Here is a 20,542-nt window from a genome sequence, read left to right as displayed (position 1 = left end):
TTAAATTATAAGTATTTTTTTTTCATAAAAATTTTATAAAAATAATTACCAAATAATTTTTTTAATTCAAGTTAAAACTCAAAAAGTCAAGACTAAAAAAATTTTTAGCAAACGACTACTTGAAAAATCCATTAAAACCCTTGTTGACATCTGAATCCCCCAGCAAAATAACATACAATTAATTCCCAAAGGCAATCAACCAACACAAGTTGATAAGCTCTAAAAGCTATCTACTGCAACAGATTTAAATTCTTTTAGGTTCCAAAAGTTGAAGTGGGAGGCGAAGCCCATGATGGATGGAGAAGGGGAAAGGGAGATGAGAGAGGTGGTGAGTCTATCCCATAGTTTTAAATCGCAGTATCGGGTAACGTAACGGTATCGATCGCGGAGTATCGGTATCGGTAGTATCGACCGGTACGTATCGGGAATCGGGTGTCGCGGCCGTGAAATTTTAAAAATCATTAACAATCCCTCCAAAACTCAATTTTATGCATTTTTTTTTTGACTCTTTTAGTCTTAATTTGTCACATTTTAATCAAAATTTTGATAGGTAGGAACACTTTTAACTATTTTCAACTAAATGAAATGTATTTATTTTAGTCTCATTTTCAACATAGTAAGCTTTTGACAGATGAAGATTTTGATTTCAATATTTATTTTTCTTGTTTTTTTTCTCTTGCTCAACTGAGAATATATATATATATATATATATATTAATATAAACAGTGGCATAGATGTATAAACAACAGAAAATCAGTGGCTTAAAAAGGTCAGAAATAGTGGCTTAAAAGATGCAGAAGAACAGTGGCCTAAAAAAGAAATTACGAAATAGAAAAACATAACGAAAATAATAATAATAATAATAATATTGATATATGAAACAAAAATAGTAACAGAGTATAGAAGCTTGCAAGTTCAGCCTTTTGCTATGTTACTTTACTACACATACCCAACACACACACCCAGCACACACATGCACATGATACACACAGCACACAGACAACATCTACACACACACCACCAACTTTTCTCTCGCTAGATACACCCATTCATCTCTCTCTCTCTCTCGGGAGAGGTTTTATATAGCGACCCCGGTCTTTTCCCATTTGATTATTGTATCCGGACTGTTCCGTAGATTCTGTCATTGTATAATGGTTGTTGTTGTTGTTCCTTATTTTCTCTTTTGGAATTATAGGATGTGTTAGGCAGGTTTGTTCAGGTTGGTTGGGTTTAGAAACCAAGTGTTGCTGTCCAGAATTTTGGTTATTCGCTCGAGCGAGGAGTTTGTCGCTCGAGCGAGATGTTGTTTTGGTTCTTCGCTTGAGCCGGGGTTTGGTAGCTCGAGCGAGAGTTTGCGTCTGGGTTGGACCTGAAGCTTTGCATTCTTGGCTCGAGCGAGCTTTTCTTCGCTCGAGCGAGTTAGTTTGTTCTTCGCTCGAGCAATAGTTCCTTCGCTCGAGCGTGAGTCTGGTTTCAGACCTGAGGGTTTGAGTTCTTCGCTCGATCGAGCTTTCTTTCGCTCGAGCGAGCCTTTGGGTTGTTGGCTTGAGCAAGGCTTCCTTGGCTCGAGCGTAGTTTCTCTGTGTCTGGTCGCTCGAGCGACCAAGTCTTCGCTCGAGCGAGCCTGTCCAGTTTAAATACACAGCAACGGGATTTGATCAGTCTTTTTCATATTCTTTTGATTCCAAACTCTAGGTTCAACCTCTCTCTCTCCCTATTCACCTTCTCTCTTAGGTTTGATCTGTTTAGAGAGTGTTTCAACCCTAGTTGCTTTATTAAAAAGATAGAGGGAGTCGAGAGCTTTCATTTAATCTGAACATTTGGCAATTTGGAGCATTTTGGTCTTTGGGCACTCATCTCTGTCTTCACCATTTGGGTTGTTTTCTCTGAGGTAGGGATTTCCTACTCCAATTTATAGGTTACGTTCTAAGTTTTGGTATTTTAATATGTTGGGAATACTTTGGTAAATTTTGGGAAAAACCCTAGTTGAATTATTGAATTGATTTGTATAAATAATTCATGGAATTGGGAAAAGATGGTTAAATTCATGAAATTGGGGAAACTCATTGATTAATTGGCATAATTGGTTAATTTGTATCATTTGTCTATTGTATTGTGGACATAGTTATTTTCAGTTTAGAAATAACTGTTTTGGGCTATCGGTGGAGGATAGTCGTGATTGTTGTAGACATTGCATGTGGATTAGGATTAACTGAAACTAATCACATTGGTTAAGTCATAAATTTTGACTATTGCATTGATAGAGAATATGTGTATTGATTGAGCATTGCATTTGCATACATTGTTTTGTGTGTGGGAGGAGATAGGGGATGTACTCCACGGTTTAGGGGAAGATAGGGGATGGACCTCTAAACCGGATTTTGTTTGGGAGGAGATAGGGGATGGACTCCATTAGCATCACTTTTATGTGTGCTTATTTATATAGAAGTGTTTTATTGATACAGCACTAAAATGTGTATCAATCTGGAAGTATGAAGTGTTTTGATTTATTTGAGCTTGAGTCTCATTTGTTTGTTGATATTGGAAGGATGTGAATACGGTATATGTAATTCACTGTTGTAAGTTTGGCCAGGTTCTGAGCCATGTTGATAAAACTGGGAAGTAAAACGTATCTTAGACAATAGTGTCATGAGACTGTAAAATGAAGTAATTGATTATCCTGGTTAACCATCTGTTGAATGCTATTGCTTTATTCGTTACTTATATGTGGTTTAGTATTTTTTCTATTGGGCTGTGGCTCACCCTTTATGGGAACATCATTTTCAGGTTCAGGGGATAAGCTACCTCCAAGGACTTAGCTTGGAAGGACTTGGATTCTGAAGACTATTTTTCTGTTGTTTGCTTTTATTTGTTAGTACATGTAAACACTCAAGCCTAGGGCTTTCCTTGTATTGAGTTAGAACTCGTATTATTTTATATCCAAGTGTTGGCTTGGAAAGATGTAAGCCTGTAGGGCATTTTATTCGATTATTTAGTAATACTCTGATGAATGAATTAATAAAATGTCTTCTTTAAATAATGCATGTCAATGATATATGATGGGTTAATTTTGAGGGCGTTACAACTTGGTATCAGAGCGTACCGGGTTTGAATACTTTGGGTACGTGGGAAGTGATTAGTATCACATTGGGTTCGTCTCGTTTGATAGAGACTTAGTGTAATGTTATATGCTTATGTGATAACATGTTTATGTGATTATGTGGGTATGGAATGTAGTTTCTAGGATGTTGATTGGACCCTTGAGTTTCTAGTAGTCTTGTTGGAAAGGCACTTGATCACTGCTGCTTCCAACCGGAACTATAGTAACGCATTGGGACTATCATTATCCGGGAATGAAATTCGTAGGTGCTTATGTGATTATGTGCTTACGTGGAATGAATTATTGTTGTCCATTGCATTAGGACGCGTGTGTTTAGCTTCGGCACATTTATTAATGTGCTAAAGTCTTTGTTTCCTTTATTAGGATGTCAGGACGAGGACGCGGTAGGCGTGGTAGGTCGGGTAGGCAGGAGGTGCCTGTGCCAGAGGAGATTCTGGCAGTTCAGGAGGGAATTGGCCAGGCCAATGTGGCCGAGCCAGTAGGCCAGCAGGCTATGGGCGCTCTAGCCCGAGAGATAGCAGGGGCATTCAGGGAGTCAGTAGGCATTCTCAGAGCTGAGAATCAAGCTCAGGCTGTGATTGCGGATGCAGGACCTTCCTTTCTGAAGAGGGAGTTCTTCCGGTCTAATCCGGATGAATTTGTGGGTGATCCTAAAGAGCCACTTAAGGCAGATGAATGGCTCGAACAGACAACGAAGACATTTGAGATGCTTGGCATCGAAGACGAGGAGTTGAAAGTGACCTTGGCATCTTTCCAGTTGAAGGGGGATGCGGGTCAGTGGTGGAAGTTTACTAAGGGACGTATAGGAGGTACGTGGGAGGCTTTTGTGAATGCTTTCCAGGAGAAGTTTTTATCTCTGGCAGTCAGGGAGAAACTGCGAGACCAGTTTTGTCAGCTTAAGCAGACGAGTTCTTCAGTGGCCGAGTTTGAGGCTACATTTACTAGTTTGTCCAGGTTTGCACCTGAGTTGGTGGCGTCTGAGGAACGTCGTTGTATTGAGTTTGAGAAGAAGTTGAGGCGTGGCCTCAAGCTGAGAGTTGGGGGAACTATGATTCGGGATTATGGGCGTATGGTTGATGCTGCAGCCCATATGGAGATCATGATGCAGGAGGAGGAGGAAGGGCAGAAGGGCTCCAAGAGGAGTCAGGATAGTCAGAGTGATGGTAGGAGACAGAAGGGTTTTAATCCCCAGCAGTCTCAGGGTAACTTTTCGAGATCGACTTTTCCTGTACCGAGTGCTAGTTCGGGGAAAGGCAGTCAGGGAGACATTACCTGTTTCAAGTGTGGCCAGCTGGGCCACAAGTCTCCAGTTTGTCCTCAGAGAGGAGGAGTGCAGAGAGCAGCATCATCTTCGACTCGATCTCAGAGCCAGAGTCAGGGTAGAGGTCAGCCACTCTCGTGTTATCAGTGTGGTCAGCCAGGGCACATGAAGAGGTATTGCCCACAGTTGGGTGGCACACCTGGTGCATCTGGTTTGAGGCCGAATCAGGGTCAGCAGCCAGCTCAGTCGGGTCAGGCCTCGAGGGCTAATCAGGGGGCTTCATCGTCCCAGACAGTGCAGCAATCTTATGCTTCTAGGGGTGAGCAGGTTGATCAGAGGTCGTCTGGGCGCGTGTACGCTGTTACCGCGCAGGATCTTGTACCGACTCCATCAGTTGTGAGAGGTACCTTCTTGTTTTGCAACTCGGTTGCTAATGTTTTGATTGATACGGGTGCATCTCATTCCTTTGTGTCTGCTGCATTTGCATCTGTTTTGGAATTGGAGTTAGCACAGTTAGCATCTCCTATATGTGTAGTGTCACCTCTTGGGGGTGAATTGATTTTGAAACAAGGTGTTAGGGGTTGTGATATAGAGGTTGATTATCATAGAATCCCATTTTCCTTTGTCGTTATGCCTATGAGGGGTTTCGATGTTATTTTGGGTATGGACTGGTTATCGTCATACCGGGCAGTTATTGATTGCTACCGCCAGAGGGTCACTTGTTGTACCGTGAGCGGAGAGTATTTTCATTTTCTGGGGGACCGGGTTGGTGATGTGTTGCCACCGGGGTATGTTCCACGAGGACGGAGTGAGCTTAGTAGTTTACTTGCTAACCTTTCGATTAGTGAGGATGAGGAGACACTGATTGTGTTGCCAAGGGTGGTTTGTGAGTACTCGGATGTCTTTCCCGAGGATCTTGTTGGTTTGCCACCGCATCGGGAGATTGAGTTCTCTATTGACCTAGTGCCCGGCACGGCGCCGATTTCCATGGCAGCTTATCGTTTTGCCCCAGCCGAGTTAGTTGAGTTGAAGATCCAGCTCCAGGAGTTATTAGACAAGGGTTTTATACGTCCTAGTGTTTCGCCGTGGGGAGCACCGGCCGTCTTTGTTAAAAAGAAAGGAGGTGCTTTGAGACTTTGTATAGATTACCGGAAGTTGAATCGGGCTACGGTCAAGAATAAGTACCTTATGCCCCGTATAGATGATCTATTTGACCAGTTGAAGGGTTCCCGTTGTTTCTCTAAGATAGACTTGAGATCGGGTTACCACCAGTTGAGGGTCAGGGAAGAGGATATTTCGAAGACGGCATTCCGTACGCGGTATGGCCATTATGAGTTTCTGGTGATGCCATTCGGACTCACCAATGCACCGGCAGTCTTTATGGACTTGATGAACCGGATTTTCTGAGAATTCTTGGATCGGTTTGTAGTCGTTTTTGTGGACGACATCCTTATCTATTCGCCTTCTGAGGAGGAGCACGAGGCACACTTGAGGGTGGTGCTTGAGTTACTTAGAGCCCATAGGCTATATGCCAAGTTTGGGAAGTGTGAGTTTTGGCTGAGAGAAGTCAAATTCTTAGGCCATGTGGTATCCGGTGAAGGAGTGTCTGTTGATACATCCAAGGTAGAGGCAGTGCAGGATTGGGCACAGCCTAAGAGTGTATTTGAGATCCGCAGTTTTCTGGGATTAGCTGGGTATTACCGTCGGTTTGTGAAAGATTTCTCCAGGTTAGCATCACCGTTGACTAGGCTGACTCGGAAGGGAGTTAAATTTGTATGGAGTGAGACTTGTGAAAAGTCGTTTCAGGAGTTGAAAGTTAGACTGACTACCGCTCCAGTATTGATTATTCCAGAGAGAGGGTTGGGTTATGCAGTCTTTTGTGACGCCTCACGAGAGGGTCTGGGTTGTGTGTTAATGCAAGAGGGGAAAGTAGTTGCCTATGGCTCACGTCAGTTGAAAATTCACGAGCAGAATTACCCTACGCATGATCTAGAGTTAGCAGCTGTGATATTTGCCTTGAAGATTTGGAGGCATTATCTTTATGGTGAGAGGTTCGAGGTGTTCTCGGATCATAAGAGTTTGAAATATTTGTTTACACAGAAAAGACTTGAACTTGAGGCAGAGGAGGTGGATGGAATTTATAGAGGATTATGACTTTGAGTTGCATTATCATCCGGGAAAGGCCAATGTGGTGGCCGATGCCCTTAGCAGGAAACCTGTTGGTGACATAGCTAGTATAGTCATCCGAGAATGGGAGATGTTGGGTGCACTTGGGGAGTTTGATTTACGTCTGGGCGAATCCGTTGAGGCTGCGGCCTTGTTTTCTGTTATTGCACAGCCTTCACTTGTGATTCGAGTATTAGAGGCTCAGAGAGGTGACTTTGAGGTAGAATCTCTCCGTGAGAAGATTTCCAGTGGGAAGGTTGAGAAGGGTTTGACGGTGTATTCCGACCTGAGTGTGAGATACCGAGACCGTCTGTTTGTGCCGGAGTCTTGCCGAGAGGAGGTACTCCGAGAGTTTCATCATTCACGCCTTGCGGTGCATCCGGGAGGCACTAAGATGTATCGGGATTTGGGTCGCCAGTTTTGGTGGCGGGGTATGAAGAGGGATGTGGCAGCTTTCGTATCTAAGTGCCTTACTTACCAGCAAGTGAAGGCCGAGCATCAGAGGCCAGCGGGTTTGTTGCAACCCTTGCCTATTGCCGAGTGGAAGTGGGAGCATGTCACTATGGACTTCGTTGTAGGTCTTCCGAGGACTCAGCGGGGTAGTGATGCTATTTGGGTGGTTATAGACCGGTTGACTAAGTCGGCGCACTTTATTTCTATGCGCGTGAGAGATTCGGTAGATCATCTTGCCGACTTGTATATTCGGGACATAGTGAGATTGCACGGGGTCCCAGTGACGATCGTCTCAGATAGAGATCCTCGTTTTACTGCCAGGTTGTGGCAGAGTTTGCAGAGTGCCTTAGGCACTAAGTTGACTTTTAGCACAGCTTATCATCCTCAGACTGACGGACAGTCCGAGCGTACTATTCAGATACTTGAGGATATGCTTCGGGGTTGTGTTCTAGACTTTAGTGGGTCGTGGGAGAGGCACTTGCCGTTGGTGGAGTTTGCCTACAACAACAGTTTCCAATCTAGTATCGGTATGGCACCATTTGAGGCCTTATATGGCCGACCGTGTAGATCTCCTGTGTGTTGGGCCGAGGTGGGTGATGCACCTATGTTGGGTCCAGAGTTGGTGAGGGAAACGACGGAGAAAGTTGAGCTTATTCGTAAGAGGCTTGTTACAGCACAGAGTCGTCAGAAATCGTATGCCGACCGTAGGAGGAGACCATTGGTGTTTGAGGTGGGTGATCATGTCTTTCTGAAGATATCACCTAGACGGGGTTTGATGAGGTTTGGGAAGAGTGGGAAGTTGTCCCCTCGGTTCATTGGTCCGTTTGAGATCCTTGAGAGGATTGGCGAGGCTGCTTATCGTTTAGCTTTGCCGCCGCAGTTGTCCGGAGTACATGACGTGTTTCATGTGAGTATGCTTCGGAAGTATGAGCCGGATCCATCACATGTGTTGGATTGGACCGATTTAGTAGTTGATGAGGATGTCTCGTATGAAGAGAGACCGATTCGAGTCATGGATAGGCGGGATCAAGTTTTGCGAGGCAAGACCATCCCTTTGGTCAAAGTTTTGTGGAAACACCACGGAGTGGAGGAAGCCACTTGGGAACGTGAATTGGAAGTCCGCGAGAAATATCCGGACATGTTTGTTGATTTGTAATCTTATAATTAGATTCTGTTATATTATTGAACTTAAGAGCTTTACATATGTCTTAAGTTGTAAAACATTGAGTATGTTTTGGTAAATGGGTGTATCTTGAAACTTGTTTCATTATAGAAGATTAGTGTAACATTGTATATGTTGATTACATTGTTGGATGTGTTATATATATCATGCAATTGAATATGATATGGAAATTGTTAACATTGAAAGGAATAATGCATAATAGTGGTGCAGGTTGAAATATATGTTGTTTTAAATATATTGTGGGATGCCTCTTGATAAAGAGATGAAGTGACCAGTATCGGGTCAAGTTGTTTATTATTGTTATATACTATCTTTGGGTATTGAGAAAAACCTGTTTTCAAATTTGTGCCTAATTTCGGGGACGAAATTCTTTGAAGGGGGGGAGGTTATAGCGACCCCGGTCTTTTCCCATTTGATTATTGTATCCGGACTGTTCCGTAGATTCTGTCATTGTATAATGGTTGTTGTTGTTGTTCCTTATTTTCTCTTTTGGAATTATAGGATGTGTTAGGCAGGTTTGTTCAGGTTGGTTGGGTTTAGAAACCAAGTGTTGCTGTCCAGAATTTTGGTTATTCGCTCGAGCGAGGAGTTTGTCGCTCGAGCGAGATGTTGTTTTGGTTCTTCGCTCGAGCCGGGGTTTGGTAGCTCGAGCGAGAGTTTGCGTCTGGGTTGGACCTGAAGCTTTGCATTCTTGGCTCGAGCGAGCTTTTCTTCGCTCGAGCGAGTTAGTTTGTTCTTCGCTCGAGCAATAGTTCCTTCGCTCGAGCGTGAGTCTGGTTTCAGACCTGAGGGTTTGAGTTCTTCGCTCGATCGAGCTTTCTTTCGCTCGAGCGAGCCTTTGGGTTGTTGGCTCGAGCAAGGCTTCCTTGGCTCGAGCGTAGTTTCGCTGTGTCTGGTCGCTCGAGCGACCAAGTCTTCGCTCGAGCGAGCCTGTCCAGTTTAAATACACAGCAACGGGATTTGATCAGTCTTTTTCATATTCTTTTGATTCCAAACTCTAGGTTCGACCTCTCTCTCTCCCTATTCACCTTCTCTCTTAGGTTTGATCTGTTTAGAGAGTGTTTCAACCCTAGTTGCTTTATTAAAAAGATAGAGGGAGTCGAGAGCTTTCATTTAATCTGAACATTTGGCAATTTGGAGCATTTTGGTCTTTGGGCACTCATCTCTGTCTTCACCATTTGGGTTGTTTTCTCTGAGGTAGGGATTTCCTACTCCAATTTATAGGTTACGTTCTAAGTTTTGGTATTTTAATATGTTGGGAATACTTTGGTAAATTTTGGGAAAAACCCTAGTTGAATTATTGAATTGATTTGTATAAGTAATTCATGGAATTGGGAAAAGATGGTTAAATTCATGAAATTGGGGAAACTCATTGATTAATTGGCATAATTGGTTAATTTGTATCATTTGTCTATTGTATTGTGGACATAGTTATTTTCAGTTTAGAAATAACTGTTTTGGGCTATCGGTGGAGGATAGTCGTGATTGTTGTAGACATTGCATGTGGATTAGGATTAACTGAAACTAATCACATTGGTTAAGTCATAAATTTTGACTATTGCATTGATAGAAAATATGTGTATTGATTGAGCATTGCATTTGCATACATTGTTTTGTGTGTGGGAGGAGATAGGGGATGTACTCCACGGTTTAGGGGAAGATAGGGGATGGACCTCTAAACCGGATTTTGTTTGGGAGGAGATAGGGGATGGACTCCATTAGCATCACTTTTATGTGTGCTTATTTATATAGAAGTGTTTTATTGATACAGCACTAAAATGTATATCAATCTGGAAGTATGAAGTGTTTTGATTTATTTGAGCTTGAGTCTCATTTGTTTGTTGATATTGGAAGGATGTGAATACGGTATATGTAATTCACTGTTGTAAGTTTGGCCAGGTTCTGAGCCATGTTGATAAAACTGGGAAGTAAAACGTATCTTAGACAATAGTGTCATGAGACTGTAAAATGAAGTAATTGATTATCCTGGTTAACCATCTGTTGAATGCTATTGCTTTATTCGTTACTTATATGTGGTTTAGTATTTTTTCTATTGGGCTGTGGCTCACCCTTTATGGGAACATCATTTTCAGGTTCAGGGGATAAGCTACCTCCAAGGACTTAGCTTGGAAGGACTTGGATTCTGAAGACTATTTTTCTGTTGTTTGCTTTTATTTGTTAGTACATGTAAACACTCAAGCCTAGGGCTTTCCTTGTATTGAGTTAGAACTCGTATTATTTTGTATCCAAGTGTTGGCTTGGAAAGATGTAAGCCTGTAGGGCATTTTATTCGATTATTTAGTAATACTCTGATGAATGAATTAATAAAATGTCTTCTTTAAATAATGCATGTCAATGATATATGATGGGTTAATTTTGAGGGCGTTACATTTTAGGTTGGAAAAAATGTAAAAACACACCAAACCAACGGGGGACTCTGGGCACCTCCTCTTTCTCTCTCGACATGCATCTCTCTCTCCAATAGTAACAGAGTATAAGGAAAACAAAGAAGCTTGCAAGTTGCATATTGGTGTGCTTGCCCAACAACAAAACAGAGCACAACAGCCCAAAGAATGAACTTGCAAAACAGAGCATAAAACATCACAAATTTCAGGAGGTTTTTCTGCTCTGCCCCAATTTCATATGTAACCGACGATTATTTTTGCTTTTGCTGAAGGTTCTCTGCTCTAATTTCATCCGTACCGGCCATGGCAAATCCGTATCGGAACTGTATCGCTGCATGAATCGGATTCAGGCGGATACGTACTGGGAATCAGACGCTACAGCTGCGATTTTCAGTCTCACCGGTATACCGGTCCATATCCGTATCGCCACTCTAATTTTCCGGTACGAATCGGCCGGTACGTATCGTACCGGCCGATATTTAGAACTATGGTCTATCCCATGTGCTCAAGATCACGCAAGTCAAGTCTTGATGATAATTGGTTCTGATGTCATGATATAGATGATTAATGATTTGTTCTCGTCAATCTTGAGTTAAAGTATTAGATCAAGTTTGGCAACTTAAAAATAATCTATTTTTTTATTTTTTTTTAATCATATCACCTCTCTAGTTTTTTACACATCTTTTTATAAAAAAATAAAAAATACATTTATTTAGGTCATTCTAAACAACTCCTAAATATATAATTGTATTTCTTTTACGGTATCAACTTAGTTGGGATCGTAGAAATCCGTTATGATGCTTAAAAAATAGATGATTAATGATTGTCATGATATAGTGTAGAAAAGTTCAAAGGATTATTAAAAGAGTATGTGGAAATGTCATATGTATTGTAAAAAAAGTATTCAGTTAAATAAATTAACAGAAATAAATAGAGAGTTAGGATTGACATCGAATTGAAGGATTGGGTTTACATTCAAACAATGAAAAACTTGGAGTTTAATTTGTTATGTGGCTTAAACTTTGGTATTTATTTATTTTGTAATTTTCTCTTTTTATTTTTACATTTAAGCCATTGAAAAGGCGTCCGGATCCTCTAGAGTGATCCTGTGAAGTGATCCTCTAGAGTGATCCCTTATGGTGCTACACGTGTCCCATTAATGGAACCAACGGCTGAGATGAGCCCTCACCAAAACGATGTCGAGCCAGACCCAAAAAAAAAAAAAAAAATGTTGAGTTGCAGATCGAGAGGAAGGAGGAAGAAGAAGAAAATGGATTTGAGGGAAACCGGAAGAAAATAGATTTGAGAGAAACCAGAAGAAAATGAATTTGAGGAAGAAGGAAACTCTGAGTTTGAGAGAAAATGGGTGGATTTGCAGAGAAAATGGCTTTGAGAGGTGAAGAAGAAAATGAAAGTTCATCCATGGCGATGAACTTCTTCAGAGACCAAACCCATTAACCCAACACAGCAAAAAAAACTTTTCTTCTTCCTCAAATCCATTTAATGGTTGGATTTGCAAAGAAAATGGGTTTGAGAGATGAAGAAAAAAATGGAAGTTCATCCATGGCGATGAACTTCTTGAGTGACCAAACCCATTAACTCAACACACGAAAAAAACTTTTCGTCTTCCTCAAATCCATTTTCTTCCAATTTCTCTCAAATCCATTTTCTTCTTCTTTCTTCTCCCTCTCGACTCGATCTGCAACTCTGGAATAGTTTTTTTTTTTTTTTTTTTTTTTGGGTCTAGCTCACCAAAACAACGTCGTTTTGGCGAGGGATCATCTCAGCCGTTGGTTCCATTAATGGGACAAGTTTTGCACCATAAGGGATCACTCTAGAGGATCACTTCACAGGATCACTCTAGAGGATCCGGACGCATTGAAAAGTGAGAGAATTGCTCTGACACAATGTCAGATAAACATATTTATTAAAAAGTAAAAAATATTATAAATATTAATAATTAATATTATAATGTTTTTTTCATTAATTTGTATATATATATTTGTCTGATACACTTTCAAGTTATTGTTCCTTAAAAATTAGCGTGCGGCTAAAATTGATTTTGCATACAGACCACTGCAAATATGAGTTACTTATTTGAGTTAATTTTTTGACTTTATAAAAGATATACAGAAAAGTAGAAATAATAATGTGGTTAGCCAACTAAATTAGTATCAAAAAAATAAACTTAATCATTTATTACCTCTATATCAAAACATTAAACAAAATAAATAATTTAAATTATTAAAACGAAACTCATAATTAACAATATAAAACTTCCAATCCAGACGGGAGAAAAGAAACTCCTAATTCCTTCTAAGGTGACCCACTCAACATGGTAACTTTTCCAACACCAACTATATTACATAATACAAATCATATGGGGTTGCCAACAGATTAAAAAGCTGAAAATTAAGACAAATAAGAAAAACAGAATAGAACAAAATAAAATGAGCCGAACTTTAAAAAATAAATGTATAAATAAATAAAATAATTGATTTGAAATCAAATGTTCAATTGATTTTTCAACTTGAAAGCCAAATCAGATAGTGATTTGGCAGAAGATCCTTCATCACTCAAGACCTTCGCAGCAGCATCCTTGAGTCCCCTCATTCTCCGGCGAACTTCCTTCCCATCTTCTCCTTCCATAAGACTTTTCACAACTTCTGCAATCTCTTCCCGTCCCACCAACCCTGATTCATGACTTTTTGGTCTCAATGCTACCTTCAAACCCTCTGTTAGCATCACCGCGTTCATCTTTTGCTCTGCGAAGAGTGGCCAAGCGATTAGAGGCACACCGTGGACAGTGCTCTCCAGAGTCGAGTTCCATCCGCAGTGGGTCAAAAATCCACCTGTGGCACGGTGGCTTAACACCTCCGTTTGCGGTGCCCACGACGGCACCACTAGGCCTCGGCCTTGTGTCCTCTCCAAGAACCCTTCTGGCAAGAAGCTAAAAGGGTCATTTTGGTTATGTGCGTTGAAAAATGCAGCACTAGCATTGTCACTAGGGTTTCTCACAACCCATAAAAATCTTTGGCCACTCAATTCCAAACCCAATGCTAACTCAGTGAGCTGGTCATGAGAGAGAGTCCCACCACTTCCGAATGACACAAATACTACTGACCCACTTGGTTGATCATCCAACCATTGCAAACACTCTGGCCATTCCGACCCATCACTCAAACCGGTTCGGATAAGCGGTCCGACCGGATAAACTGGCGGCTTGCCCAGCTCGTCCACAAACAAAGCTTTTATAGCTCCCTCTTCCATGTCCACGAAGCTATTCACAATTATGCCTTCGGCTCTACCATACCGCTTAAAACTGTCAATGAGTCCCTTGTATGCTTTATTTGACCGGTCTTGAAACGGCTCCGAGAGATCTCTACCGTGAACCGGTACACAACCAGGGAATTGTATCGGTTCAGGTAGGTCTCTGTACTCGCCCGTAACCGTCTCATCGATCTTCGGCAAATGAAGGCAAAACAACAATGACATGGCTGAAGAAGGGAAAAACAAGTACGGCGAGACGCCGAACTCTTTGGCTACATCGATGGCGTCGATTCCGAATTGATCGACGATGAGAGAAACCAACCGGGTAGTTGTGGATAATGAAGCTAAAGTGTGTTTGATAGAGGGAAGAGAGAGAGTGACGGTGAGGAAGATTTGGAAAGCAGCACTAAGGGGGTCATTGGGTAGTTGAACAGGTGGGAGGAAGATGTGGTGGATGGTTTTGGGGAGTGTTTGGAGGACTGTTTTTTGGGCTGTGGTGGGTGGTGCGGCGGAGGGGATGAGGATGGTGGCGGAGAAGTGGTGGTGGTGGACGAGTTGCTTGGCGAACTCAATGGAAGGGATGAGATGGCCCATACCTGGACCTGGTAGAAGAGCTACATGGGGTGTTTGATCCATGGTATACAAGTGTTGAGAAATTTGAGTGAAATTTGAGTTTATGAGTTGTGGTTGTGTGGTTTTTTTTTTTTTTTTTTTTTTTTTTTTTTTGTATTGTATGGGATAAGAATTGGTTGGTTTCTATTTATAGAAGAAAGAAGGAGAACTACATGCAAACGGAAACAGGTAGAGAGAGGAAAGCAAATTACCAATACATGAAAGTGACAACCCGCCACAAACATACTTGCACGTAGCATATATTTATAAAAAAAAATTCTCTTCCATCATCTATCATAGCTCTGTCAAAAAAAAAAAAAAATTGGTCTACAATGCCTTATGTTTGGCATAAATTTTTTAAGTTGAAATAGTTACAAAAATATAAAATAAGTTAAAAAATTAATAAAATAAAATATTATATTTAAATCATAATTATTTTATTTTTTTTCTTATGAAAATTAAAAAAAAATTATCATAAACGAGATTTTATAATTCTAAATTAAAATAATTAAAAAATTAAAAACCAACCCACATTTTTGTTCACATCCTGTTTCAAAATTGAGAGTTGCAGTCTTGCAGACCGTTCTAAAGAGGGATGGTTGGGCCCAGTGAGGCAAGCACAAACGTAACCCTCCTACAACGGAACATAGAAAAGTCTGAGAATGAGATCATTAATCCAGATTTTTTATGGAGTAATATTATAAATTCATTCTTATTAATTCAAAATTTATAATTTTTATCACATTTTATATAAATCTTGTATGAATTTCATATTATATAAATTAATCTCATCACACAATTATCCATTTAGAAAATTTTAGATGGATAAGTTTAAATTAGCACACTTTCTCCTTTTTAAGTAGTTGTGAGGTAGAATTAAATTTGTATAATATATAATTTGAATGAAAAATAAATTTGAATTACAAAATAATAATTTCTATGATTTCTAAGTTGATAAGTTTAGATTAATAGCATTAATAAAGACAATATAATGAATCACAATCATTAAGAAAATAATTTTTTTATATATCCCGTAAATTTTAATAAGAATTATACTCTACACACCCACCATTATATACCCAAACTTTGAATTATCAATTTATTGTTTGACTTCATTTTATGAGTATATAAAATATACAATTAAGGAAAAAATAGAGTCCCTCACTTATCCATTCAAATTTTTTTGGATGGATAATTGTATGATAGAGAATAAATTATAGTATGTGGTCTATGCGTAGAATAAACTTAAAACATAAGAGGATAATTCTTAATAATTTTTGAATAATTAAATTTGAGTTTGTAATATTACTGTACAATTAAATCTTGATCACACTTTTTTCTTAAGTTTATTGACCAAATATTTTGCGTCCCCAAAGTTTTCGTTTCAATAATGGATCACAAATCATTGAGAATAAATATCAACAATCTATCTATATTCGTTAGGAGCATTGTGGGAATTCTAAAATTTCGTAATAAATTTGTAAATTTATTGAATTAAAAAATGAATTTTAAAAGTAGTATTGGCTAATCCATTAAAGTAATAGCTTTCAAAATATTAATAATTGCATAATTTATAATTTCCAAAGGAAAGATAAAAAAAATATTCCATATCTGTCTAACATTATCCCCATCCACTGATTTTTATTTCCTTTAAAAAAAATTTAAACTCACTTCTTACTATATTACTGTATTATTCATACTATATATAACTAGTCTCAAATCTTTAAAATTCATCATAAAAATTAGGAAATGTCAAAATATTTTTATTTAATTGTACATTTAATTTCTTTTGTACACTTTTTTTTCTTTTTTGATTTGTTTTGTACACTCATATGTACTAATATTTATGCCTAAATTATAAATTTTTAGGAAAAACTATTTACAAGTCCTATTAAAAAAACTTATTTAATATAAAGTCATGTGTAGCTGGTTACAGAGTTTCAAGTCCTATTTAAATAGGAAGGTGTTCCACAAGGTCCTATAAATTGTGAGTAAATGGTATTAGTGAACTATTATACCCTTTATATGTTAGCATATTATAGGTTATTCTATCATTCAGCCTATTAAGTTTTTGGAGACTTTTAAGAAAGTGGATTGTGTAGGTTTCGTCCGTTATGTTGCATTGATAGCGGATTCAGGTGGATTTTGAAAATGTTGTTGATTTTGATGTATATATAATTTAATATTAGACATATTTTAAGAATAAATATATAACTTCTTAATTGAAGTTTTAGAATATTAATGAATATGCCAAATATATGTATTCATATTTTTTGTTTTGGTTATAAATATTTTTACAATATTTTTACTATTTTAAAAAATAAATACGTGGGCAATGTGATGGTTGTGTATGAACCAAAACGATTATCTAAAAATTAGATTGATATATAGCATAAAAATCAACCAAATTCAATTTTTACACTACTTTTAGTATTTGATCCAATATTAGCCTATACCCATCTTAACTTAACAAATTATTAAAAATAAGCTTAAATTGATTATTATTAAATGTTTTCACTAATTGACTAATTAATTCTTAATCTAACTTCTAAACTACTTTTAATGTTTAATGCAAATACTATCCCTCAAAGTAGTTCACACTATTCAAAACCTGAGAAATTATAATATAATTTAAACATAAAATTTAAATTGATTATTACCAACTATTTCTATTAATTGACTGATCAAAATTTTAAATCAAGTCCAAAGTATGGTTACAGTAATGTCTATATTTTAGGTTGACCTTGGATAGTTTTTTCACGCATAAATATATTTAACTATTCACGTAATAATTTTAAATATAAATATAAATTTTATCAAAGTTTGAATTTTTTTTAATAACTATGAATAAACATGTGCATATTTCTTATTTTATTATAAAAAAAATACTAACATATATTTATTTACCAATTTAATAAATAAATGAGTTAAGTGATTCATACTTAGGCATAGATCAAGACAATTCTCTAATGATTAGGCAATGTCCAAGTTGAGATAAATGTTGAGTCAATTAGATTATGTCACTTTCAATGTCTAGCACAACTATAAATCATCAAACCAATTCTTATTCCTTTGTGTTAGTGAATTATGGCATAGGAGAAATATAATTTTTTGCCTAAGTGGACATATTTTTAAACTTTTACAAAATAGACAATGAGTAGTTAATAAATTAAAAAATATATAATTTATTATATGATTGGACTATCTCTGACATAAAATAAACTAAATTGCAAAATCTTTAAGACAAAATGTATTTATATTTCATTGTAAATACAGTTTTTGTAATTTTATTGCACTTTTTTAAAAATACATTCTACCATAGTTTATTTATTTCTTATAAATAAATTCTATGTTATTATTTAATTTCAAAATTAATTTTTAATTATTTATTTGAACCTGTGCATAGCATGGGTATTATGGTTTATAAAATAATTTTAAAAAATTATGCCTGTGCTATGAAGATTTGTTAAACAAAGGTGAGTGAGAGAGAAGAATAAAAAAAAGGGCCTAATGTGAGATGCCAAAACTAGCGATTATAAGAAAATCCAAAAGTTGTACTTGGTTGGTAAATGCTGATTTCAAAAAAGATAAGAGGATAAAAGTCACTAGCAATTCATTGTTTGTCATTTTTATTTTGTTATTCAATTTTTTCATTTAAACAAATTTTGCTAGATTGAGTTTCAAAAAAAAATTATTATTATTATTATTACTATTATATGGCAAACCAAAAAAATATAGTCAGTAGAAAATATTAATAATAATTACTGAGTTTCACATAGTTTATGATATCATCCAACATATGACAAACTAAAATTATGAAACCCGTAAAAAATAATAATGTATTTATATTTTACATAGGTGCAGTTTTTGTTCCTAAAAATAAAAATTAGAAAGTGTAATTTTATAATTTATCATAATTTTTGTTTAATTTTTGCTAATTACATTATGATTCATGTTTGTTATTTATAACTTAAAACATAGCATTAATGGTAGGGGAAAAAAACCATAAGCAAAATTATGATTAAAATAGTTAAAGTTTAATTATTTTTATTTTTTTACTGATTAATTTTAATTTTAAAATTAATTATTTATTATTTATTTAAAACTATACATACCACGGGTATTACACTAGTACTAGAAAGAAAGAAAAAGCCATTTGGAATGCAATACTATTTCCAACTTTGTGGTCAATCTAGATGGCTGGAAATCAACTTATTTTTCAGAATCTCCAACCCAAATGGGATTCCATCGTTGACCTCATCAAGATGAGAGTGGTATTTTGGGTCAAAGCCAAATCAAATTTCAAGGAGTATTCTATAATTGACTTTATTTTTCATCTGCACCAAATTAGATTGGGAGTTTTGTAACACGTTCTTTTTATGATTTCTTGGTATTGGGGATGAGATCTTGGCTTGTAGCTTTGATGTTAGATTTGTATTGTGTTGGGGCTACTCTGGTTTGGGTTGGAATCCTTCAATTTTTAATTTATTTTAGTGGTGCTTATAAATGATTGTACTTTATTTATTTTTTTTGCCAACCTAATTAAGATGGAGATATTTCATTTGGTTTGATGCTTTCTGCACCTGTTCCTTTTTGGCAATCAATAAAGTTTTCTTCATTGGTAAATAAATATATATTCAAATATACATATATATATATATATATATTTGTGAATTAAAGTAAACACTTTGTAATAAAGGATGGAAATTTTCAAATTCATCGGCCACTATGGAGTAAACTACTAGACATGGAGTCTTAACTGATGGCAAATCAAAGTGATGGAGGATGGCAGCCGGTGGTTCGACGTCATAGCGGAAGAAGAGGAGTTTGGAATAGTTGGTCGAATGTGTCTATCTACTCTGTTTTTGTGGATAATCTACCGGAAGACATGCGAGCTAAAGGGTTGTACTCAATATTCTCTAACTACGGTGTAGTGGTAGATACTTTCATTCCGAACAAGAGGAGGAAAATGTCAAGGTCCCGTTTTGGTTTTGTTAGGTACAATTGCTCTGTTGCAGCAGACATGGCTGTCCAAAAAGCTAATGGACTCTGGTGTGATGATAAAGCATTAAAGGTAAAAATGGCGGATTTTGCGAAGGACTATGGTATGAAGTATAAGGCTAGATCAACAACGCAGTCTAGAAAGTTTGCAGAGAAACCCATTAGAACCCATGTTGGCTACCAAGCTAAGAGATCTTTTGCGGAGGTGGTGAGCGGTAAGGTAGCAGGGTCCAATACCACCTACACCATCAAAGCCTATGAGGAAGGCAATGGATGGCTATATGAAAGTGTCATAGCCAGGTTAAAACCAATTCACGCCGTGGAAGACTTTCAGAAAGAAATAGCAGTAAGAGATCTTGGGGTAGTTCAAGTTAGAGTCGGTGGTGGTCGAGATCTGGTACTATCATTCCAATCAAAGGAGGCCATGAAGGAAAAACTTATGTTAATGAAGAGTTGGCTCAATGAATGGTGCGATTCAGTCCTCGAATGGAAACAGGGGATGTCCATGGCCCAAGAACGGCATGTCTGGCTTAATTGCTATGGTGTTCCACTAAATCTTTGGAATTGTAACACTTTCATTAACATTGGCAAGGCATGGGGTGTTGTGTCTGCTTTAGATGAGGATACTCAGAACTTAAACCATTTTCAATATGGGAAAGTGAAGATTGCGACAAGCTTTATGGAACCCATTAATCAAATCCTCAATTTAGAATGCAAGGGTGCTCTCTACCCAGTTAGGGTGTGTGAGGAGCAAATCATTTTCATCAAAGATACGAAGATGTGTGGCCTCACCAATTCATCTGAAGGACATTTTGATGGTATCCGAAATGATGTTCTTGTAAAAGAGGACAATCAGATTGCAGATAGAGGGAGTAAGCATGAGGAAGATGATGTCCATGTGGCTATCTTTGATGGCAATGAGGTGGACTCGAGAGCTGAGGTGGAACGAATAGCAGCTGTGGAAGCACATGTTAGCAGCAGCGTCATGGTGGAGGATGACCAGCTCAGGGTCACTTCGGTGGTGGCTGAATCAGATCTGCAAATAGGTTTGTCAGAAGATATCGGCTACG

General features: G+C 37.8%; 1 protein-coding gene across 1 annotated transcript; it reads right to left on the bottom strand.

Moving 5' to 3' along the window:
- Positions 1-12,932: 12,932 nt before the first annotated feature.
- Positions 12,933-14,609, bottom strand: LOC114307932 (hydroquinone glucosyltransferase). The gene has a single exon (XM_082916473.1). The coding sequence runs from the start codon at positions 14,493-14,495 to the stop codon at positions 13,095-13,097; it is 1,401 nt and encodes a 466-aa protein (XP_082772599.1). The 5' UTR covers positions 14,496-14,609; the 3' UTR covers positions 12,933-13,094.
- Between the last annotated feature and the right edge of the window lie 5,933 nt (positions 14,610-20,542).

Source organism: Camellia sinensis, chromosome 2 (assembly GCF_055761805.1).
Source record: "Camellia sinensis isolate YWXY chromosome 2, ASM5576180v1, whole genome shotgun sequence".
NCBI classification, from domain to species: Eukaryota; Viridiplantae; Streptophyta; class Magnoliopsida; order Ericales; family Theaceae; genus Camellia; species Camellia sinensis.
The sequence above is the reverse complement of the archived record's forward strand: the minus strand, read 5'-3'. Positions and strand labels throughout refer to the sequence as shown.